At 43.4% G+C, this 19,353-nt stretch overlaps 1 protein-coding gene across 10 annotated transcripts in view; it reads right to left on the reverse strand.

Annotated features, from left to right (window-relative positions):
* Positions 1-19,353, reverse strand: part of LOC123747157 (ELAV-like protein 1) — a 300,388-nt gene that overhangs the window by 21,251 nt on the left and 259,784 nt on the right. For all 10 annotated transcript variants that reach the window (XM_069313929.1, XM_069313927.1, XM_069313928.1 and 7 more), the window contains 3 exons: positions 11,420-11,523; positions 10,232-10,385; positions 9,184-9,439 (listed from right to left, as the gene is read on the reverse strand). In XM_069313929.1, the coding sequence (XP_069170030.1) occupies positions 9,184-9,439; positions 10,232-10,385; positions 11,420-11,523 (514 nt within the window). The remainder of the gene's footprint in view (positions 1-9,183; positions 9,440-10,231; positions 10,386-11,419; positions 11,524-19,353) is intronic.

Here is a 19,353-nt window from a genome sequence, read left to right on the forward strand (position 1 = left end):
GTACCACAGAATGTTGGGAGATTTGGTAAAGGTACCAGAGAATGTTGGGAGGTTTGGTTATGGTACCACAGAATGTTTGTGTAAATGCAGAAGCAACACCAGAAGAAAGCTGGACTGGGAGAGACCTAGTGGGTGAGAGGTACAGAGAAAAAGGGTGGGATAGCGGAATGAGAGGGCAGACCAACAATTAAGAGTGAAGAGCCATCTAGTGTATAACATAACTAGGCAATAACAGCAATAGTGTTTCAGGAAGCAGCGGTGTGACAGCGAGACAACAAGCGGTGGGTGTACGAGTACTTTGTACACATCTGTATCTTCAATACCACAGTGGAATTACAGCCGTCTCATCACAGCAAGTCGAGTATGCAGCTAATATAATAATTTTGTGCCAATCTCCTGAGGTATTTAACTTTTCACTAAAATGTATTGGAAAGTGGTGGTTGTTGGTGTGTCCCAGAACGACTTTTAGTGAATAGTAGTGGTGGGTGTAGACCTGTAATGCCTCCAGCTTTAACACGAGGATTTATTGTTGCGTGATGCACGTAAAATGTGCAAAGAAAAATATTGAAGAGTTTATCAAGATGCCGCTTGATGATTCCATTTAATGATGGAAGAGTGAGTCAAGGATCTATGATACTGTATTTGCAGTACGGATATATGATAGTAATTGATGTTTGTACAGTGATTCTCTGATTTCCGGTGAATTTGAAATGAAGACAAGCTGTTTCGCGTGGTAAATCCCCTCTTTAAAGTGTTTACTCTGAGTGCAGCTGGCTAGCAACTGCTTGGTAGTTGCTTTGATTCTCGGGCTGAGCAAGACGACGATGGAGCACTTTAACTTACACTAGATCTTACTGATCTTAGATGCTTAACTTAATCTTATTGCTAAGTGAAGAAAGTATCTTCAACTAATTTTGACTACTTGAAGAGTAAAGGGGTAATTTCGAAGTTGCTTGTTGTCGAGGATAAAACAAAATTTCGAAAAGTTTTCACCAAGGATTTATGAAGAAGAAAAACTGAAAAGAAAACAAATGAGGAGAGGTAGAAAATGCTGGAGTAGATGCGAGAGGTGGGAGACGGGTTGGAGACTGGCAATGTCACTACTTCATCACACATGTTGGGACAAGGGGTCAAGTTTGACAGCAGTATAACACCGTAATAAACACCTGGCGACGCCACAAACAAGGAAGAGTTACCATGGGCAAGTTAAGGTTCTGAAAAGAAGCAATCTTTAAAAAAAAAAAAAAACAGCGGCAACAGCAGCAGCATCAGCAGCAGCCTCCTCATGGGTTTAGACAAAATAAACATCCTGAGAGTAACATATCAGTTTAATGAAAAAAAATAAAGGTTAGAAAATCTTAAGGGAGATAAAAACTAGTCAAAAGTTGCGAGGAACCGAGAAGTGGTGTGAAAAATGCCTTCATGCTGAATGATCTGGGAAAGTGTGTAGATGCAGTGCTCAGGTACTCTTCAAGCTGGAGTACTCAGTACCAAAGTTACCACATTCAACTACCTTCAATTGTTTAATCTAAGTCTATTGAGACGGAGAAAAGGTTAAAATTACAATGTAAAGGTGCAAGATAGATTTGCACAGTCAAGTTTCTAGCTTATGAAACTGTCCTTTCTGACTAAGAACTTGAGTGAAAGTATCTTTGAGGTGAGCGAGTTGTAGTTGTGGTACTAACTAGCAGTAGGGTCAGTAATGATTGCCTGGGGAGATAAGCTCCATCACCTAATTAATTACTTGGCCACAATGGCCAAGTTTTAGTACAGTTTTGTACTAAATGTACAATAATGAATAATGTACTATTTTAGTACATTAGTACAGGTTTTGCTTTATGTACAAATCTGTTCAAACTAAATCGTGTACTAAAGTATAAGAAAGCTCTCCAAGTCTGCAGGTGGTGGTGGGCTAAGTTTTCAAATTGACTTTATGTAGGCCTATTTCTTTAAATATCATAGAATGCATGAAAATGAACATATGAACTGCCGAATGTTGCCTTTCAGGTAAGTAAAAAAAAGTGCAGGAGTGAATACTTTTTCATACTGAACGAAGGAATTTTAGGCAGAATGACAGATTTCTATTTAATTCATTAACTTATCATTACCAAATATTTTGATATTCTGTTCACAAAACATTAAATCTTGAAATACTTAATTTTTTTTAAATGCAACTAATAATATTTTAATCAAGTGAAAGCCGCCAATATTTAATGAAAATAAATGATCAAATATAAGTTCAATGTGTATCTGGGTCAACGTGGAGGAAAACTCAAGACTTCAGTGGCAAGATAGAGGAAAAATATCCGTGTTACTTTACAGATAAAAGTATATAGTTGACCAAGGCTGGAGTGAACATTTAACACCTGCCATCACTTGCAGCAAGTGTGTGAGAAACTCATCTTGTTACTAAACCCAATAACCCACTTTACTCGCAGTTTGTACCATGAAAACAATAACAAATAGTCATGACATGCTACTCTGGGATGCTATCTTGAGATCTTGAGGTTATTTTGAGATGATTTCGGGGCTTTAGTGTCCCCGCGGCCCGGTCCTCGACCAGGCCTCCACCCCCAGGAAGCAGCCCGTGACAGCTGACTAACACCCAGGTACCTATTTTACTGCTAGGTAACTGGGGAATAGGGTGAAAGAAACTCTGCCCATTGTTTCTCGCCGGCGCCCGGGATCGAACCCGGGACCACAGGATCACAAATCCAATGTGCTGTCCGCTCGGCCGACCGGCTCCCTCCCTGTGCTCTGCAGTTTACCAAGGCTAATAGCAAAATTGCAACCTGGTACGAGAAAACACCAGGGGGCAGATTCACGAAAGCACTTACGCAAGCACTTACGAGCCTGTACATCTCTTCTCAATCTTTGGCGGCTTTGTTTACAATTATTAAACAGTTAATGAGCTCCGAAGCACCAAGAGGCTGTTTATAACAATAACAACAGTTGATTGGCAAGTTTTCATGCTTGTAAACTGCTTAATAAATGTAACCAAAGCCGTCAAAGATTGAGGAAAGATGTTCACGTTCGTAAGTACTTTCGTGAATCTGGCCCCAGGGCTCTAAAGGTGGCACAGAAACATGCTAAATGTAACACCGTAATGTCTCCCACCAATACTAATGTCTCTTCACACCTTCCTTACATGGAATTACGGAAATTATTCCCCTACCTTCCTCGTACACTATGACTCACCCTAACTACCTCTCCACCTCCAAGTTAAATGTGCTTTAAAGAATGATCAGTCTGAACATATGTGCTTGTAGGCCCATAGCATGTAAGAGTGGTGGTGACATGCAGTAACTGTTCCGGCAGCTGTTGATATACTCGCTCTTTCCATCCCAATGTACTGTGCGCCCATCAAATGCCAGTTCATACTCGTCTAAACGGGTGTGGGGTGACCACAACAATTATGTGCATGTTGGGGGGGGGGGGGGAGGCAGCTTTTGTGTGGGGGCAGGGGAGCTTTTGTGTGGGGGCAGGGGAGCTTTTGTGTGGGGGCAGGGGAGCTTTTGTGTGGGGGCAGGGGAGCTTTTGTGTGGGGGCAGGGTAGCTTTTGTGTGGGGGCAGGGGAGCTTTTGTGTGGGGCAGGGGAGCTTTTGTGTGGGGCAGGGGAGCTTTTGTGCGGGGGCAGGGGAGCTTTTGTGTGTGTGGGTGGGGGGGGAAGCTTGTGGAAATCCTGAGAGGACATGACAATCGTCTTATCTTCCCTAGCAGCCTTGCATCATCAGCAAACTCATACTTGTGTATTGCTTCAGGTGGATCATTCATATAGGTAATGAACATTACTGGTGATAGAACTCAACCCCGTGGAGCACCACTTATGATACTCCTCCAGTCTAACACACTGCCTCTAAGACCTGCCAAGACTCGACTCATATTATCTTGAGGTTATCTTGAGATGATTTCGGGGCTTTAGTGTCTCCGCGGCCCGGTCCTCGACCAGGCCTCCACCCCCAGGAAGCAGCCCGTGACAGCTGACTAACACCCAGATACCTATTTTACTGCTAGGTAACAGGGGCATAGGGTGAAAGAAACTCTGCCCATTGTTTCTTGCCGGCGCCCGGGATCGAACCCGGGACCACAGGATCACAAGTCCAGCGTGCTGTCTGCTCGGCCGACTCAGAGAAGACTGAAAAAATCAATTTAAGTGGGTTGCTCAGCACAGATACACATTTTCTCAACTCAATGTGAGACTATCTGGCCCAACTGCCTTGTTTCTACCTATCAACTTAAGCATTTTCCCCCCACTTCGTCTTGAGACATGCGTCTGGGTTCTAAGGTGTTCTCTGAAATTTGTGTTGTGGCTGTGAAAAATTAAGTTTCAAGAGAACTAGACACCCTCGGGAACAGTTTAATTTTGCGTTTCGCATATTTCCTTTCCATTCTCTCTGAACTATTCTCCATTTTCAACCTCTGGAGTCTATCCTTTACATGCAATTTGCTTTTAATGAATTTATAAAATAGGCCAGGATCTGTTTTAGACTTATCTGCAATCCTTTTCTCAAATTAAACGCCTCTTTAATTTTCTGTAAAATCTTTGAGTTCATCATCATATCTCCCTATTTTTTACTACATTCAGTGTGATGATGTAAAGATTCTCATTCTTTCTACATAGCTCAGTAACGATCTTTGTTACATATTTTTAGACTTGCAGGCGATGAGTCACAATAACGTGGCTAAAGTAAGTTGACCAGACCACACACTAGAAGTTGAAGAGACGACGTACGTTTAGGTCCATCCTGGACCATTCTCAAGTTGATTGACAATCGACTTGAGAATGGTCCAGGACGGACCGAACGTCGTCGTCCCTTCAACTTCTAGTGTGTGGTCTGGTCAACCATTTTTAGGCTTGTTTTGTATTTTAGGTGGAGCTTCATGGTGCAGCACTATGCTCCAGGAATGGATCTAACGTTAGCTACGAGCCTATGTTCGTGTTGCTGAAGCCTATAATGTGTGCTTCTGAAGTCAGATTTCGGGATATGTCTGATGTAGGTTTGCCGTCTCTATTTGTCAGAGTTAAAGGCCAGTAAACATTTAGATAACCTTTGCATACAGTCCTTCCTCTTTCAAATTCATAAATATTTTTGCATCATCTGCAAAAATTAATGTAAAGGATCATATTTCTTCTTTTATGGCATATATTGTTAACAGATTGTCTCTTTGTAGAAATCCCAGTTCTAACTGTGCTCACTCTGATAAATCCCTGCTCACTGACTGCCTCCAATTAGGTACTATTTCGTTCACTTTAGCACTTATCGTGATACACACACGTCTATTTCTCAAATTTGAGTTTTGAGGAGCAGTCTAATGCTGTCTAGTAATGAAGAATATGCAGTCTAACCAACCCTGTTCTTTTTTAGTACATATTTTAGTAAAACTCAAGTTATATACAACTTTGCAGAATCCACGTTGGTGTTTGGAGTCGAAATTTAACTTAAGTATTCTATAAGCTCCCGCCTAATCATTCTTTCTAGTACCTTGCAGAGGATGCATGTTGGTGATCTGTAGTTCAGTGGCTCCTAGTTCACCTTTGCTACATACACACATTAGCTGTTTCTAAAAAGTCTGATATTTGTTCATTTTCAAGTCACATTCTACAGCAAAAAAAGGTCTACATAATACTTGCTGTTGCATCTTTTAATATCCACGATGCATTATTTTTTGGGGGCCTGCAGCGTCTCTAGTCGTTCCCTTACATCTTGTATCACTGTCATATTCCTGTAATGTGGATACTGTATGTAGTAATTTGGGCCGGTCCTTGACCTTGGGTGCTATATCACACTCTTGCTGCTTTACCTCTCACATATCCCTGCATACCCATTCCTAACACTTTGAACATGCTACATTTCACTTCTGTGCTTAATTTATCCCATTTGTCATTTCTCTGACTTGCTCTGAAATGTGTCAAGAGCCTATTGTAGGATCCTGCAGCTAGTCTGATATTGCATATGTATAGTGCACTTGTGATTACACACCTATGTACAACGTGTGACTATATCTGAAGAGTATGTGCATTATATTCCCAACTTTAAACCCCAACTTTAAAAGAGCCAGCAACTCACTCCCGCAATCCATATTAATAATGCTACACAAATCAATCATTTTACTCAACAGAAGAGCAAAACTTTACTGAAAGAGCAGGGAGACATTAGAGACCAACTGACCCATATGTACGGAAAATTATTTCAAGGGCGAGGCTGGACCGTAGGATAAGATAAGAACTGGGCCGTAGAATTGCGGAAGGGGAGATAAATCAGTCCATAAGTGGAAGATAATTTCTCATAGGATGTGGGAGAGAAAAAAAAGAGCCATAGGTGAGAATATATCCAGACAATGCTTGTGCAGGGAGGGGGAAGGAGGGGGAGTCAGCTGATAGGATAGGGATGAATGAGGCAGCCTACAGGAGGGGGGTGGATGAGCCAGCCTACAGGACGGAGGGGGGTGGGGGGTGGATGAGCCAGCCTACAGGAGGGGGGGGGAGTGGATGAGCCAGCCTACAGAAGGGGGGGGTGGATGAGCCAGCCTACAGGAAGGGGGGGTGGATGGATAGGACTGGATAAGGCTACTGGGGCTACGGATGAAAGAGGGTCGAGGCTACTGGGGCTACGGATGGAAGAGGGGGCAAGGCTACTGGGACTATGGATGGAATGGGGGAGAGAAGGCTACAGATGGGAGAGAGGCCAGGCTACCGAGGCCGAGACTGGAAAGTGAAGGAGATGTTAAGGATACCGAGATTGTGAAAGTCTACTGGGTAAAATTATGACGCAGTCTAACAAGGAATTTAGACCTAGTAAGTAGTATGCAGATTCAGACAAGGTCGGGTCATGGAGAACAAGAATTAGGAGGCCAAGTGTGAGTAGGCACACGAGCAATCTGTAGACTAATCCATGACCTTCCGAAGGTGTTCATTCACTCTGTGTAACACCAAACTGTGCATCACAGGTGGAACAGATTTACGAAGTCCGTGTTAGCTAGGACCATACCGACATCTTAAGCCTCGAGTGGTGCACAGCATCAAGCCAACTAGTTTTACACTTGAGTGAAAATTTACTTGCGAGTATTTTAACAAAGGAATACAATGTAAGTAACAGAGTGCTCCCAGACAGTCTTCAACCCTTTACAAATATTTAGTACGGCATTAGTTTGAATAATGGTCAATTTTCTTCACTTTTAAGACATTTTAGAAGGCAAAATGAAACAAACGGTACCTCGCATATGGAGCCACTGGTGGAAAAGATTTACGAGTACTATTTTATGTACTTTATTTCATAAACTGAATTTCGTGGCGTGGAACGTGAATTAAAGTTTGGGCAGCCTCAAGTGTTCTTGACCACTCAGAAGTTTTGAGGACAAAATGGCTGCAGAGGCCTGGTCGACGACCGGGCCGCGGGGACGCTAAGCCCCGGAAAAGCTCCAAGGTAACGCCTCGCCTACCCTTTAGCATACCATTTGCCAAACCCTAAATCGTCCTTCATATATGGCAGGGATCATGAGCGTTAACAGACTGGAGGCAGCAGCTCGCCTCTAGGATAAGGTACAGAGCAAAGCAAATGACCTACACCACGGGTACAGACTGTAGCAGCTCACGATTACAGATAGAAGCAACTCGCTTTAAGGTTGGGTACAAGAACTCGCCTCGAGGACGGGTACAGTGAGGCAGCTCGCCTCGAGGACGGGTACAGTGAGGCAGCTCGCCTCGAGGACGGGTACAGTGAGGCAGCTCGCCTCTTGGACGGAGTACAGAGCTAAGAAGCTTGCCTCCAAGTCCGGGTACAGAGCGAAGCAAGAATCAGCCCTGGGAAAGTTAGAAATCCTCCAAGGGAACAACAATAAAATACAGCAGGAACGTATTTTACAAATACAGTATTATATAAAGCGTATTATACAAATACAGCAGGAACAGTCTTTGGTAAAGAAAGGCAACAATACTGAAGTCAATGAACACTAACCTGGGAAGGAGTCAACTATATTTAGACAAGAAACTGGGGTGAAAGATTTATGTATACTAGAAAAAGAAATGAGTTTAAAATGAAGATCTCGGGGCAAGAAAATCTTATTCAGCTCAAGCAATAAATATTTTATGTAAAAATTTTGTAGTTGGTGGCCGTGAGGCCGGAGGAAAGAAGAAGAAGGACAAGTGACCACGAATACTTCACAACGGTTTGTAAGAGGCAATGAGCTTGTGGTAACGGGTTCAGAATGTTGTTTCCTAACAGTAACAGAAGTTCCTGTTACACGAGGAATTGTAAATAAAAACTTACAACCTCTCTGTAAACTACCATTTAAGACACACCTGTAGCACTAACTAGCTCAGGAGCTAATACTAACTACCAACTTAAAATACAGGAAACTTTAATTTTAACAATAAGTTTGATCTTCCTTATCTCCCTTAGAAACTACCTTCCGTAACAATGTTTCTTATACCGTAGTACTTTTAGAGTAAACAATGAACATTTGACTTCTTCAATGAATGTCGTTCAATGGTGTGGAGATGAATGGGAGTAGGTTCAAAAACAACGCTGGTGGGTGTTATGTACAGTGTTAAGGGAAGAGTTGTGTGGTGGGATGACGGGTATTACTCTCCATGTGATGTGTGGAAGTGTTGTTGATCATGGCTGGGCATGTATGAATGTGTGTACTGGTGATGGTGTGTACTGGGGATGGTGTGTACTGGTGATGGTGTGTACTGGGGATGGTGTGTACTGGGGATGGTGTGTACTGGGGATGGTGTGTACTGGGGATGGTGTGTACTGGGGATGGTGTGTACTGGGGATGGTGTGTACTGGGGATGGTGTGTACTGGGGATGGTGTGTACTAGGGATGGTGTACACTGGTGATGGTGTGTACTGGGGATGGTGTGTACTGGGGATGGTGACCACTGTTGAGGCTGCTGGTGGTGGTTGTAATGTCCATCATGTGCTTCAAGTGTATCTGATGTCCATACTAACATGTTTCGCCACTGTACAGGCAGAGAAGTTGAGCAGGTGTGTAGACATGTGGCACACAGAGGGAGCATGTTTACACTATCCACACCTGAGAAGAAGTGACAATATTCAGAAGGGATGCATGTGATGCACTGTGGAGAAAAAGAGTGATCATTGCTGGTGAGGGGGGAGTATGTGAAGGGGGAGGGGATAGAGGGGTTGCGAGCACAGAGCTCCAGCCACACAGACCCACCTGGTTAGGGGCGAGAGGGGAATGTAGCGGAAGCGGCCTGCTGGATGGTGGATAGGTCCTCCATACCGACGGGTCAGAGGGGACAGGTACGCGGCCAATGGCGGCACGGCTTTGTTGTTATTCGAGGGATTATTGGCGAATTTGACAGTGATGGGCTCTGCTGCGCCTTCTGGGATGGTACCGTTCAATTTTTGGATTGCCCGCTCCGCCTCAATACGCTGGTCAAACCGGATAAAACCCACACCCTTTGACAATCCTGGCGAACAAAAGAGAGCCTTCTATATTATACCAGACATTTGCACAATGTATCAATTAAAACTGCTGTTTATATATTATATATATATATATATATATATATATATATATATATATATATATATATATATATATATATATATATATATATATATATATGCACGAACAAGCCTGAACAGTCTCCAGGCATATATGCCACTGAAAATTCACACCCCCAGAAGTGACACGAACCCATACTGCCAGTAGCAATGCATCTGATGTACAGGATCCCTTAACCACTCGACCAACAGGACCGGAGAAAAGAGGATGGTAGCCGAGGCTATTTCCATCAGCCCGCCGGCACTCGGTTGGTAATCTTGGGCATGGTATTTTATCAAATCACCTCATTCTTTGGGGCACACGTGAGGAACACAAAAAAGGTTTGTGACACAGAATAGGTTTGCGTTCCTCACGTGTGCCCCAAAGAATGAGGTGATTTGATAAAATACCATGCCCAAGATTACCAACCGAGTGCCGGCGGGAGGGATGGAAATAGCCTCGGCTACCATCCTCTTTTGTCGGTCGTGTTGGTCGAGTGGTTAAGGGATCCTGTACATCAGATGCATTGCTTCTAGCAGTATGGGTTCGAGTCACTTCTGGGGTGTGAGTACTTAAGGAAATTCCTGTTTCAATTTCCCTCCGTGGTCTGACACTATCATATACATATTATATATATACACATACATTCACACACACACTGCATATTTTGTATGTTTGCAGTTAGAGGAGAAAGGTGGAAGAGAGTGGTGCTCACCTGTGATATTGTCGCAGAGGATGCGAGAGGTGATGATAGAGCCATAGGCGCGGAACATGCCCTCCAGGTCCTGCTGCGTCATAGACTTGGGCAGCCCCGACACATAGAGGTTGGCGCCCTTAATAGCTTCGCTGCTCGGCCTCGCGTACGACACCTGTTACAATGCACTTGTCAACACTACACCCAATACTACGCTACTCTCTCTATATATACAGTCATCACACCTAACCGTACCTCCGTTGTTCAAACCATCAAGCCCTATCAGGTAGCCAATTTAGCCTCTAATGCAACACTAACAATAGAGCTCTTTGTTGTTTGTGTAACAAGTGTGTTAGGATGAGTTAGTGTTGTATTAGAGGCTAAATTGGCTAACTGATAGGGCTTGATGGTTTCAACAACAAACTCTACAGTACTCCACTCCATACTAACCCAATTTTGCAATCGTTAGATACGAGGCATCAAACCCTTTACAAAATCTACTATACTTTAAACCCTCAAAGATACTTGAACCCATCATCTAACCCCGTGAACTGAACCCTAATCTCAACTACTGGCTTGACTTTACATGCTTTAACCACCACCTTGAATCAAATATTTCACAGCATCTCTACATAAACTCCAGAGACTACCCGACCCAATTCCCCACACCTTATATGGGCTACACTTGAAAGTTCTATAAACATGGAAGTGGTGACTGATTACGGGATATATCTTCATCATGGTGGGTACTAATGTCCCAACCCGTTCTCGCACTTGCTTACAGTCAATATTGGCTTATTTAATAAGTGCATATGTGACATACTAATTGTGAAAAATGTCCATACATGCCCACCATCATGGTGGGCATGTATCATTAGTACCCACCATCACAGTGGGCAGGTATCATTAGTACCCACCATCACAGTGGACAGGTATCATTAGTACCCACCATTATGGTGGGCAGGTATCATTAGTACCCACCATCATGGTGGGCAGGTATCATTAGTACCCACCATCTTGGTGGGCAGGTATCATTAGTACCCACCATCACAGTGAACAGGTATGTTAATATTGTACAAAAAATATAAAAGAAACCCATAATAAAGTAATATATCAAAGATAAAATAAATTTGAGAAATGTGGTGACTATCCAACTGATTTTAAAATTAGTACAAGAGGTAACTACCAGCAGTGGAGAAATGATCTGACCTTAATCGTTTTGTTTTGGAGTCGTAGACCATTGAGTTGGTTAATGGCTCGTTCAGCGTCATCCTGGCGAACGTAGTTGACGAACCCGTAGCCCAGACTCTGACCTGTAACACACACACACACACTTCTCTTAACAAATATTAATGGAAAATCATAAAACAATATCTTAATATCTTATTCAATAGGTAGGCGAAGAGTTACAATAACGTGGCTAATGTTGACCAGACCATATACTAGAAAGTGAAGGGGCTTCAGTTATCAAATAGGTCCCTTAAAAGTGTCATTAGACGAGAACTCCTGGATGGATTTGAAGAAAGAAGAACAGTGCAAACTGGAATTAGCAGGTCCATTGTTCATCACAATGAAATGGGACGACGACGTTTCGGTCACGTCCTGGACCATTCTCAAGTTGGAGAATGACTTGAGAATGGTCCAGGACGGACCGAAACGTCGTCATCCCTTCACTTTCTAGTATATGGTCTGGTCAACATCATATTCAATACTTTTACTACAAAGTGTAGCACTACTATGGACACTACTACTATACTTAATTGTGAAGAATTTGTAATATTAATCGTAGTGATACTACAGTATACTGATGCTAATATTAACGACACAAGTAAATAGCCAAATCTGTGAGGTCGGTCAGATTGGCTACTCCTATTACTGTTGTGTGAAAGTCATTTGAATTTCTTAAAGCTCTAATTTACAAAGATGTATTTCTGCAAAAATTCTTTAAAAACATTTCTGTCACTGAAGAATAATATTTCAGTTGTCTTCCATAAAAACCTTTATTGAGAATTTGGCAAAATTTTAAGTAAAAGTGTTCTCGATTTTAGTTTTCTAAAATATGATCTATAAATAACTGCAAGTTTAGGGTAAACTTTCTTGAAGAAAATGTCTCAATAGGTTTTAACAAATCTAATACAGTATCTGACAAAGATATTCCAGGCAATACGTTATTTTAAATATCTAAAACTTTTGGGTCACACTGTTGTAAACATTACGTGCTCGCCATGTACCAATCAGGTGACAGATTCACGAAGCAGTTACGCAAGCACTTACGAACGTGTACATCTTTCCTCAATCTTTGACGGCTTTGGTTACATTTATTAAACAGTTTACAAGCATGAAAACTTGCCAATCAACTGTTGTTATTGTTATAAACAGCCTCCTGGTGCTTCGGAGCTCATTAACTGTTTAATAATTGTCAACAAAGCCGCCAAACAGTTAATGAGCTCCGAAGCACCAGGAGGCTGTTTATAACAATAACAACAGTTGAATGGCAAGTTTTCATGCGTGTAAACTGTTTAATAAATGTAACCAAAGCCGTCAAAGATTGAGGAAAGATGTACACGTTCGGAAGTGCTTGCGTAACTGCTTCGTGAATCTGGCCCCGATTTCCAGCCTGACTGCTGCTCCACACCCTCCACCGTGGAGTACCCTGGCTGGTAATCACCATTGTACACATATTAGTACCAACATGACGCCCTCAACTACTGGGCAATGTTTATATCACACCATGTAAGTACCAAATGTTCATTTCACACACACAACTCTGTCACAACATCCTCAGGCATAAACCAGCCGACCCATCTACACACGCGGACATTATACTCACCACATCTGCCACAGTCTAGTGTCGACCCACCACATCTGCCACAGTCTAGTGTCGACCCACCACATCTGCTACAGTCTAGTGTCGACCCACCACATCTGCCACAGTCTAGTGTCGACCCACCACATCTGCCACAGTCTAGTGTCGACTCACCACATCTGCTACAGTCTAGTGTCGACCCACCACATCTGCTACAGTCTAGTGTCGACCCACCACATCTGCCACAGTCTAGTGTCGACCCACCACATCTGCCACAGTCTAGTGTCGACCCACCACATCTGCCACAGTCTAGTGTCGACCCACCACATCTGCCACAGTCTAGTGTCGACCCACCACATCTGCCACAGTCTAGTGTCGACCCACCACATCTGCCACAGTCTAGTGTCGACCCACCACATCTGCCACAGTCTAGTGTCGACCCACCACATCTGCCACAGTCTAGTGTCGACCCACCACATCTGCCACAGTCTAGTGTCGACCCACCACATCTGCCACAGTCTAGTGTCGACCCACCACATCTGCCACAGTCTAGTGTCGACCCACCACATCTGCCACAGTCTAGTGTCGACCCACCACATCTGCCACAGTCTAGTGTCGACCCACCACATCTGTCACAGTCTAGTGTCTTCCTCACACAACCATTCATACGCCACCCATTTCTACTCCACCCATTAATAACTTCCCATGTATCCAAAATCGGGTTTTTCACTATTTTACCTAATATATATATATATACATTGCGCACGTTTTGATAACTATCACTTGAAAGATAATGCATTTTTTACAGTACGAAATTGCAGTTCAGTGAATCCTGTCTTTCTCAGCGGTAAATCTTTTGTTGCGACTTAGTACAACAGTCTAAGGCAGGACAGAATAAGTCATCACAGTTGGACTACTGAAGGACGGGGTTCCCTTAAAGTTAGACTCCCATCTTCTCGAGATGATTTCGGGGTTTTAGTGTCCCCGCCCCTCCACCGCCAGGAAGCAGGCCGTGACAGCTGACTAACACCCAGGTACCTATTTTACTGCTAGGTAACAGCAGTATAGTAACATAGTAACGTGCATAGTAACAACCATCGGATAATTTGACCTCCAGTACAACACACACATTGGGCCACGAAACCATCAAAGTCAGTCACGAAAAACATCAATATTCGTCAAACACAAGACAATATCGAAGGCAGTACTACAGTAGTTGTATTAAAAAAAATAAATAGTACAACTGTTTATATTACTTAGCATTTGCTAATCATTTATAACTCGTGAGGACCCATCGAGGCTCTTAGACTAGTCCGTTTTCTGTCACCATCGCGGGTAAATACTCCAAGTACATCCAGGCTTAGTGTCCAGATTCACCAAGTAGTTACGCAAGCACTTGCGAACCTGGGGCCAGATTCACGAAGCAGTTACGCAAGCACTTACGAACCTGGGGCCAGATTCACCAAGTAGTTACGCAAGCACTTACGAACCTGGGGCCAGATTCACCAAGCAGTTACGCAAGAACTTACGAACCTGGGGCCAGATTCACGAAGCAGTTACGCAAGCACTTACGAACCTGGGGCCAGATTCACGAAGCAGTTACGCAAGCACTTACGAACCTGGGGCCAGATTCACGAAGCAGTTACGCAAGCACTTACGAACGTGTACATCTTTTCTCAATCTTTTGTGGCTTTGGTTACATTTATTAAACAGTTTACAAGCAGTAAAACTTGCCAATCAACTGTTGTTATTGTTATAAACAGCCTCCTGGTGCTTCGGAGCTCACTAACTGTTTAATAATTGTAAACAAAGCCGCAAAGATTGAGGAAAGATGGACAGGTTCGTAAGTGCTTGCGTAACTGCTTCGTGAATCTGGCCCCAAGCCACAATAAAAAAAAAACACTGATCCAAGTATGAGGAAAAAACCACATTGTGAAAAAAAAAATGCTTAACGCGTTTTCGGCTACATCGCCTTCATAAAAGAAAGAAAGAAAGAAAAATAAAAGAGAGAGAAGCAGCAGAACAAGAAGCAGAAGCAGTAGCAGAAGAAGAAGAAGAAGAAGCAGAAGCAGAAGCAGAAGCAGAAGCAGAAGCAGCAGCAGCAGCAGCAGCAGCAGCAGCAGCAGCAGCAGCAGAGGACAAATAATACTCTCTGAGAGGTCATAGATACATGTCAAACTTACAGGACCTAGTTTCTGTCTGTTATCATCATGAAACATAATTAAATACAAACTTTAGTGCTCCAAGTTACGGGACAAGTGACACACATGTCAATTTGCCTTACAAGATTACCACTACCAACACCACAAGTTGAAGCCAAGCAAATTTAGAAAAAAGAATAACCCCTACACAATCACTAACTGCTGAAGAAAACCATTTGTTAATATAAAATTGTCTTCATCAATATGGTTTAGCGTTTCTTCAACGCATGAACAAATCCACAAGGGCCGTGACGAGGATTCGAACCTGCGTCCGGGAGCATCCCAGACACTGCCTTAATCGACTGAGCTACGACAGGGTTTGATGCATCACGTTAGTGTGATCTCTGTGTCTCTTAAACTCATCCTCCCGTTTATATAATACTTTTTTGTAACTGTCTGCACCATAGTACAAATATTGACGTACTAAGCAATTAGTCGAATTTTCTACTATTCGCGTTACAGTCCGAAAAAAAATTAAGTTAAAAATCACAACTATTCCTAGGCCTAGAATAGCGCACACATGCTCCATATTAGGCCTCTGATAGCGAGTATTAGGCCTAGTAATTTAATACTATCAATTTCTCCTTTCTAATTGCGTTGTAAGTCAGTATATGTACTATGGTACGCATTCTTCCTATAAGCACTACCGAAACAAAAGGATGGGCTGCGTGTCTTCCACAGAACCAACTAATAGAATTGACCAAGCAAACTATGACTGCTACATATTGTAGAGCAGGAAGACTTAACCACTCAGTCCGTCAACAAAATGTTCCTTGTTTAAGCAACAAAATGATTAAAATAATTCAAACTGCTTCTGATGTAACGCAGAAAAGATTAAGAGACTGAACATAAGAGTTTTTATAATGCTTGTGATGCGTATAAGTCAAGAGGCAGAAACAGCCATCTGCTGACCCCTGACCCCCACCTCATCACCAGCTGACCCCTGACCCCACCCCATCACCACCATCTGCTGACCCCTGACCCCCACCTCATCACCAGCTGACCCCTGACCCCACCCCATCACCACCATCTGCTGACCCCTGACCCCCACCTCATCACCATCTGACCCCTGACCCCCACCCCATCAACACCACCTGCTGACCCCTGACCCCCACCTCATCACCAGCTGACCCCTGACCCCCACCCCATCAACACCACCTGCTGACCCCTGACCCCCACCTCATCACCAGCTGACCCCTGACCCCCACCCCATCAACACCACCTGCTGACCCCTGACCCATGCTAAACCACCACTAATACCTGACCAACCACCACACCATGTTACCAGTGCTGGCTCCAATCTCCCAGTCTCAACTTTCTCCCAAACTGTATAATAATTTCTGCTCCCTGCCATTAATCATCCTAATCTATAGGTAACCTTCATATTTTACTCCTCAACCTCAGCATTTCTTAAGTTTAGTCTAAGATGTTACCTCCCTCGAGCCGCTGTTATTTCTTAAACGTTTACACTTAAGACACCCGTATACAGCTATTACTCTTTTTGTCATTATCCCTCATTACTTTATGCCATTAAAACACCTATTCTTATTTAACGCTGGTGATATAGATAACCTCTTAAACCCCCTCTAAAGAGGTTTGAGACGTGTGGTGCAGTGGGCGGGAGAGCTGGTGACCAGGGGCCAGATTCACGAAGCAGTTACGCAAGTACTTACGAACCTGGGGTCAGATTCACGAAGCAGTTACGCAAGTACTTACGAACCTGGGGCCAGATTCACGAAGCAGTTACGCAAGTACTTACGAACCTGACCCCTCAGATTATCTCTTATTCCCCAGATTCACGAAGCAGTTACGCAAGTACTTACGAACCTGGGGTCAGATTCACGGAGCAGTTACGCAAGTACTTACGAACCTGGGGCCAGATTCACGAAGCAGTTACGCAAGTACTTACGAACCTGGGGCCAGATTCACGAAGCAGTTACGCAAGTACTTACGATCCTGAGGCCAAATTAACGAAGCAGTTACGCAAGTACTTACGAACGTGTACATCTTTCCTCAATCTTTGACGGCTTTGGTTACATTTATTAAACAGTTTAAAAGCATGAAAACTTCCTAATCAACTGTTGTTATTGTTATAAACAGCCTCCTGGTGCTTCGGAGCTCATTAACTGTTTAATAATTGTAAACAAAGCCACCAAAGATTGAGAAAAGATGGACAGGTTCGTAAGTGCTTGCGTAACTGCTTCCTGAATCTGGCCCCAGGGCTCGGAGTAGTGGCCCCCCCTGAACCAGGGGGCCTGGCTAGTGGCCCCCAGGTCTAACAGCTTTGTTATAAACCCACATTAGCTTATTCCAAAAACATATATCTGACATCTGTCCATAGTGTTGTATCGCATGTTAAGAAAAATATGATTTTAAAACATTTTAAAAGATCCAGCAATGCCAGAATGATTTATAATGTTTACAGGATTCTAAATGGGACGGCGCCAATTAGCTGCCAGAGGACCCCCAACCTACGAGGGGCCTCGTAGCCTGGTGGATAGCGCGCAGGACTCGATTCCCGCACGAGGCAGAAACAAATGGGCAAAGTTTCTTTCACCCTGAATGCCCCTGTTACCTAGCAGTAAATAGGTACCTGGGAGTTAGTCAGCTGTCACGGGCTGCTTCCTGGGAGTGGAGGCCTGGTCGAGGACCGGGCCGCGGGGACACTAAAGCCCCGAAATCATCTCAAGATAACCTCAAGAAGATAACCTAACCTGACCATGTTGGTCACATGCCCCACAGCAATTATGGTAGGAAACTAGGCGCGACTAACCAACCAACCTCTGGCCTCCAACCCCGAACACACACAGTAATTGATATTATACTAGAGGAAGTACGGGGCGTCGCTAGAGTACCAGGCCACATCTTCACTACACACCATCTTCACAAACTTCTACACTGTAACCCTCTTAAACTACGATATATTTGACCAACCTCATCACTGTATCTTCACTACATGCTGTTTTCACCGTTAGCCACACCCCCCCCCCTTTTACAATCACCTTCATCTACAATCACCCCCCCCCCTTTTACAATCACCCTCATCTACAATCACCCCCCCCTTTTACCATCACCCTCATCTACAATCACCCCCCCCCTTTTACAATCACCTCCCCCTTTTACAATCACCCTCATCTACAATCACCACCACTACTACCGTCCCGGTCCTTCACCATTTCCCCTGCCCTCCACCATCTCTGTAGCCATTTTCACTATATATACTATCATCTCTGTAGCCATTTTCACTATATATACTATCATCTCTGTAGCCATTTTCACTATATATACTATCATCTCTGTAATCATTTTCACTATATATACTATCATCTCTGTAGCCATTTTCACTATATATACTATCATCTCTGTAATCATTTTCACTATATATACTATCATCTCTGTAATCATTTTCACTATATATACTATCATCTCTGTAATCATTTTCACTATATATACTATCATCTCTGTAATCATTTTCACTATATATACTATCATCTCTGTAATCATTTTCACTATATATACCATCTTCGTCAATAACTACACAACCCACATTTAATTTGGATAATAAATGCTAGACGAATCTTAGCAACCATAATTTTAATTAGCGAGATTGGAAATTAATATGGTCTACCAATTCATTAAAAAAAAGAGGGGACGGGGGAATGGATGGGGCTCTAACACGGACCGCCTATGGCCATCCGTGGACATAGATTAGTCAACCTGCAAAGTTTGGTGAAGCTAGCTCTATGCATCTGGCCCCCCTAGCCTCGCAAAACACATTATTTTAACAGTAAGTGAGCATGTGTGAGAGAGAATGAGTAAATAGAGAGAAAGAGTAAATAAAGGAGTGGGGGGGGGGGGAGCACATCTTCACTACACGCTACCATCATTGTAACAATCAGCACAAGACGGGTATCTACAGTTACTATCTACAGTTACACCCATCTGTAGCCTTCTTGTCCACTACTACCCCTTCACCGCCAGATCAAGCACGACCAGCAGGTGATGTAGCTCATTGTATTCCCCAAGCACATACAGTATCATCTTGCGATACAATAAGAATGTCCTCCAATTCAGAAGCAGCGTCTTGACACGGCTCCGGAAAAGCGGTAAACATGGATAATCCTGTGACGTGTTCC

The sequence above is a fragment of the Procambarus clarkii genome, chromosome 77 (assembly GCF_040958095.1).
Source record: "Procambarus clarkii isolate CNS0578487 chromosome 77, FALCON_Pclarkii_2.0, whole genome shotgun sequence".
Taxonomy (NCBI): Eukaryota; Metazoa; Arthropoda; class Malacostraca; order Decapoda; family Cambaridae; genus Procambarus; species Procambarus clarkii.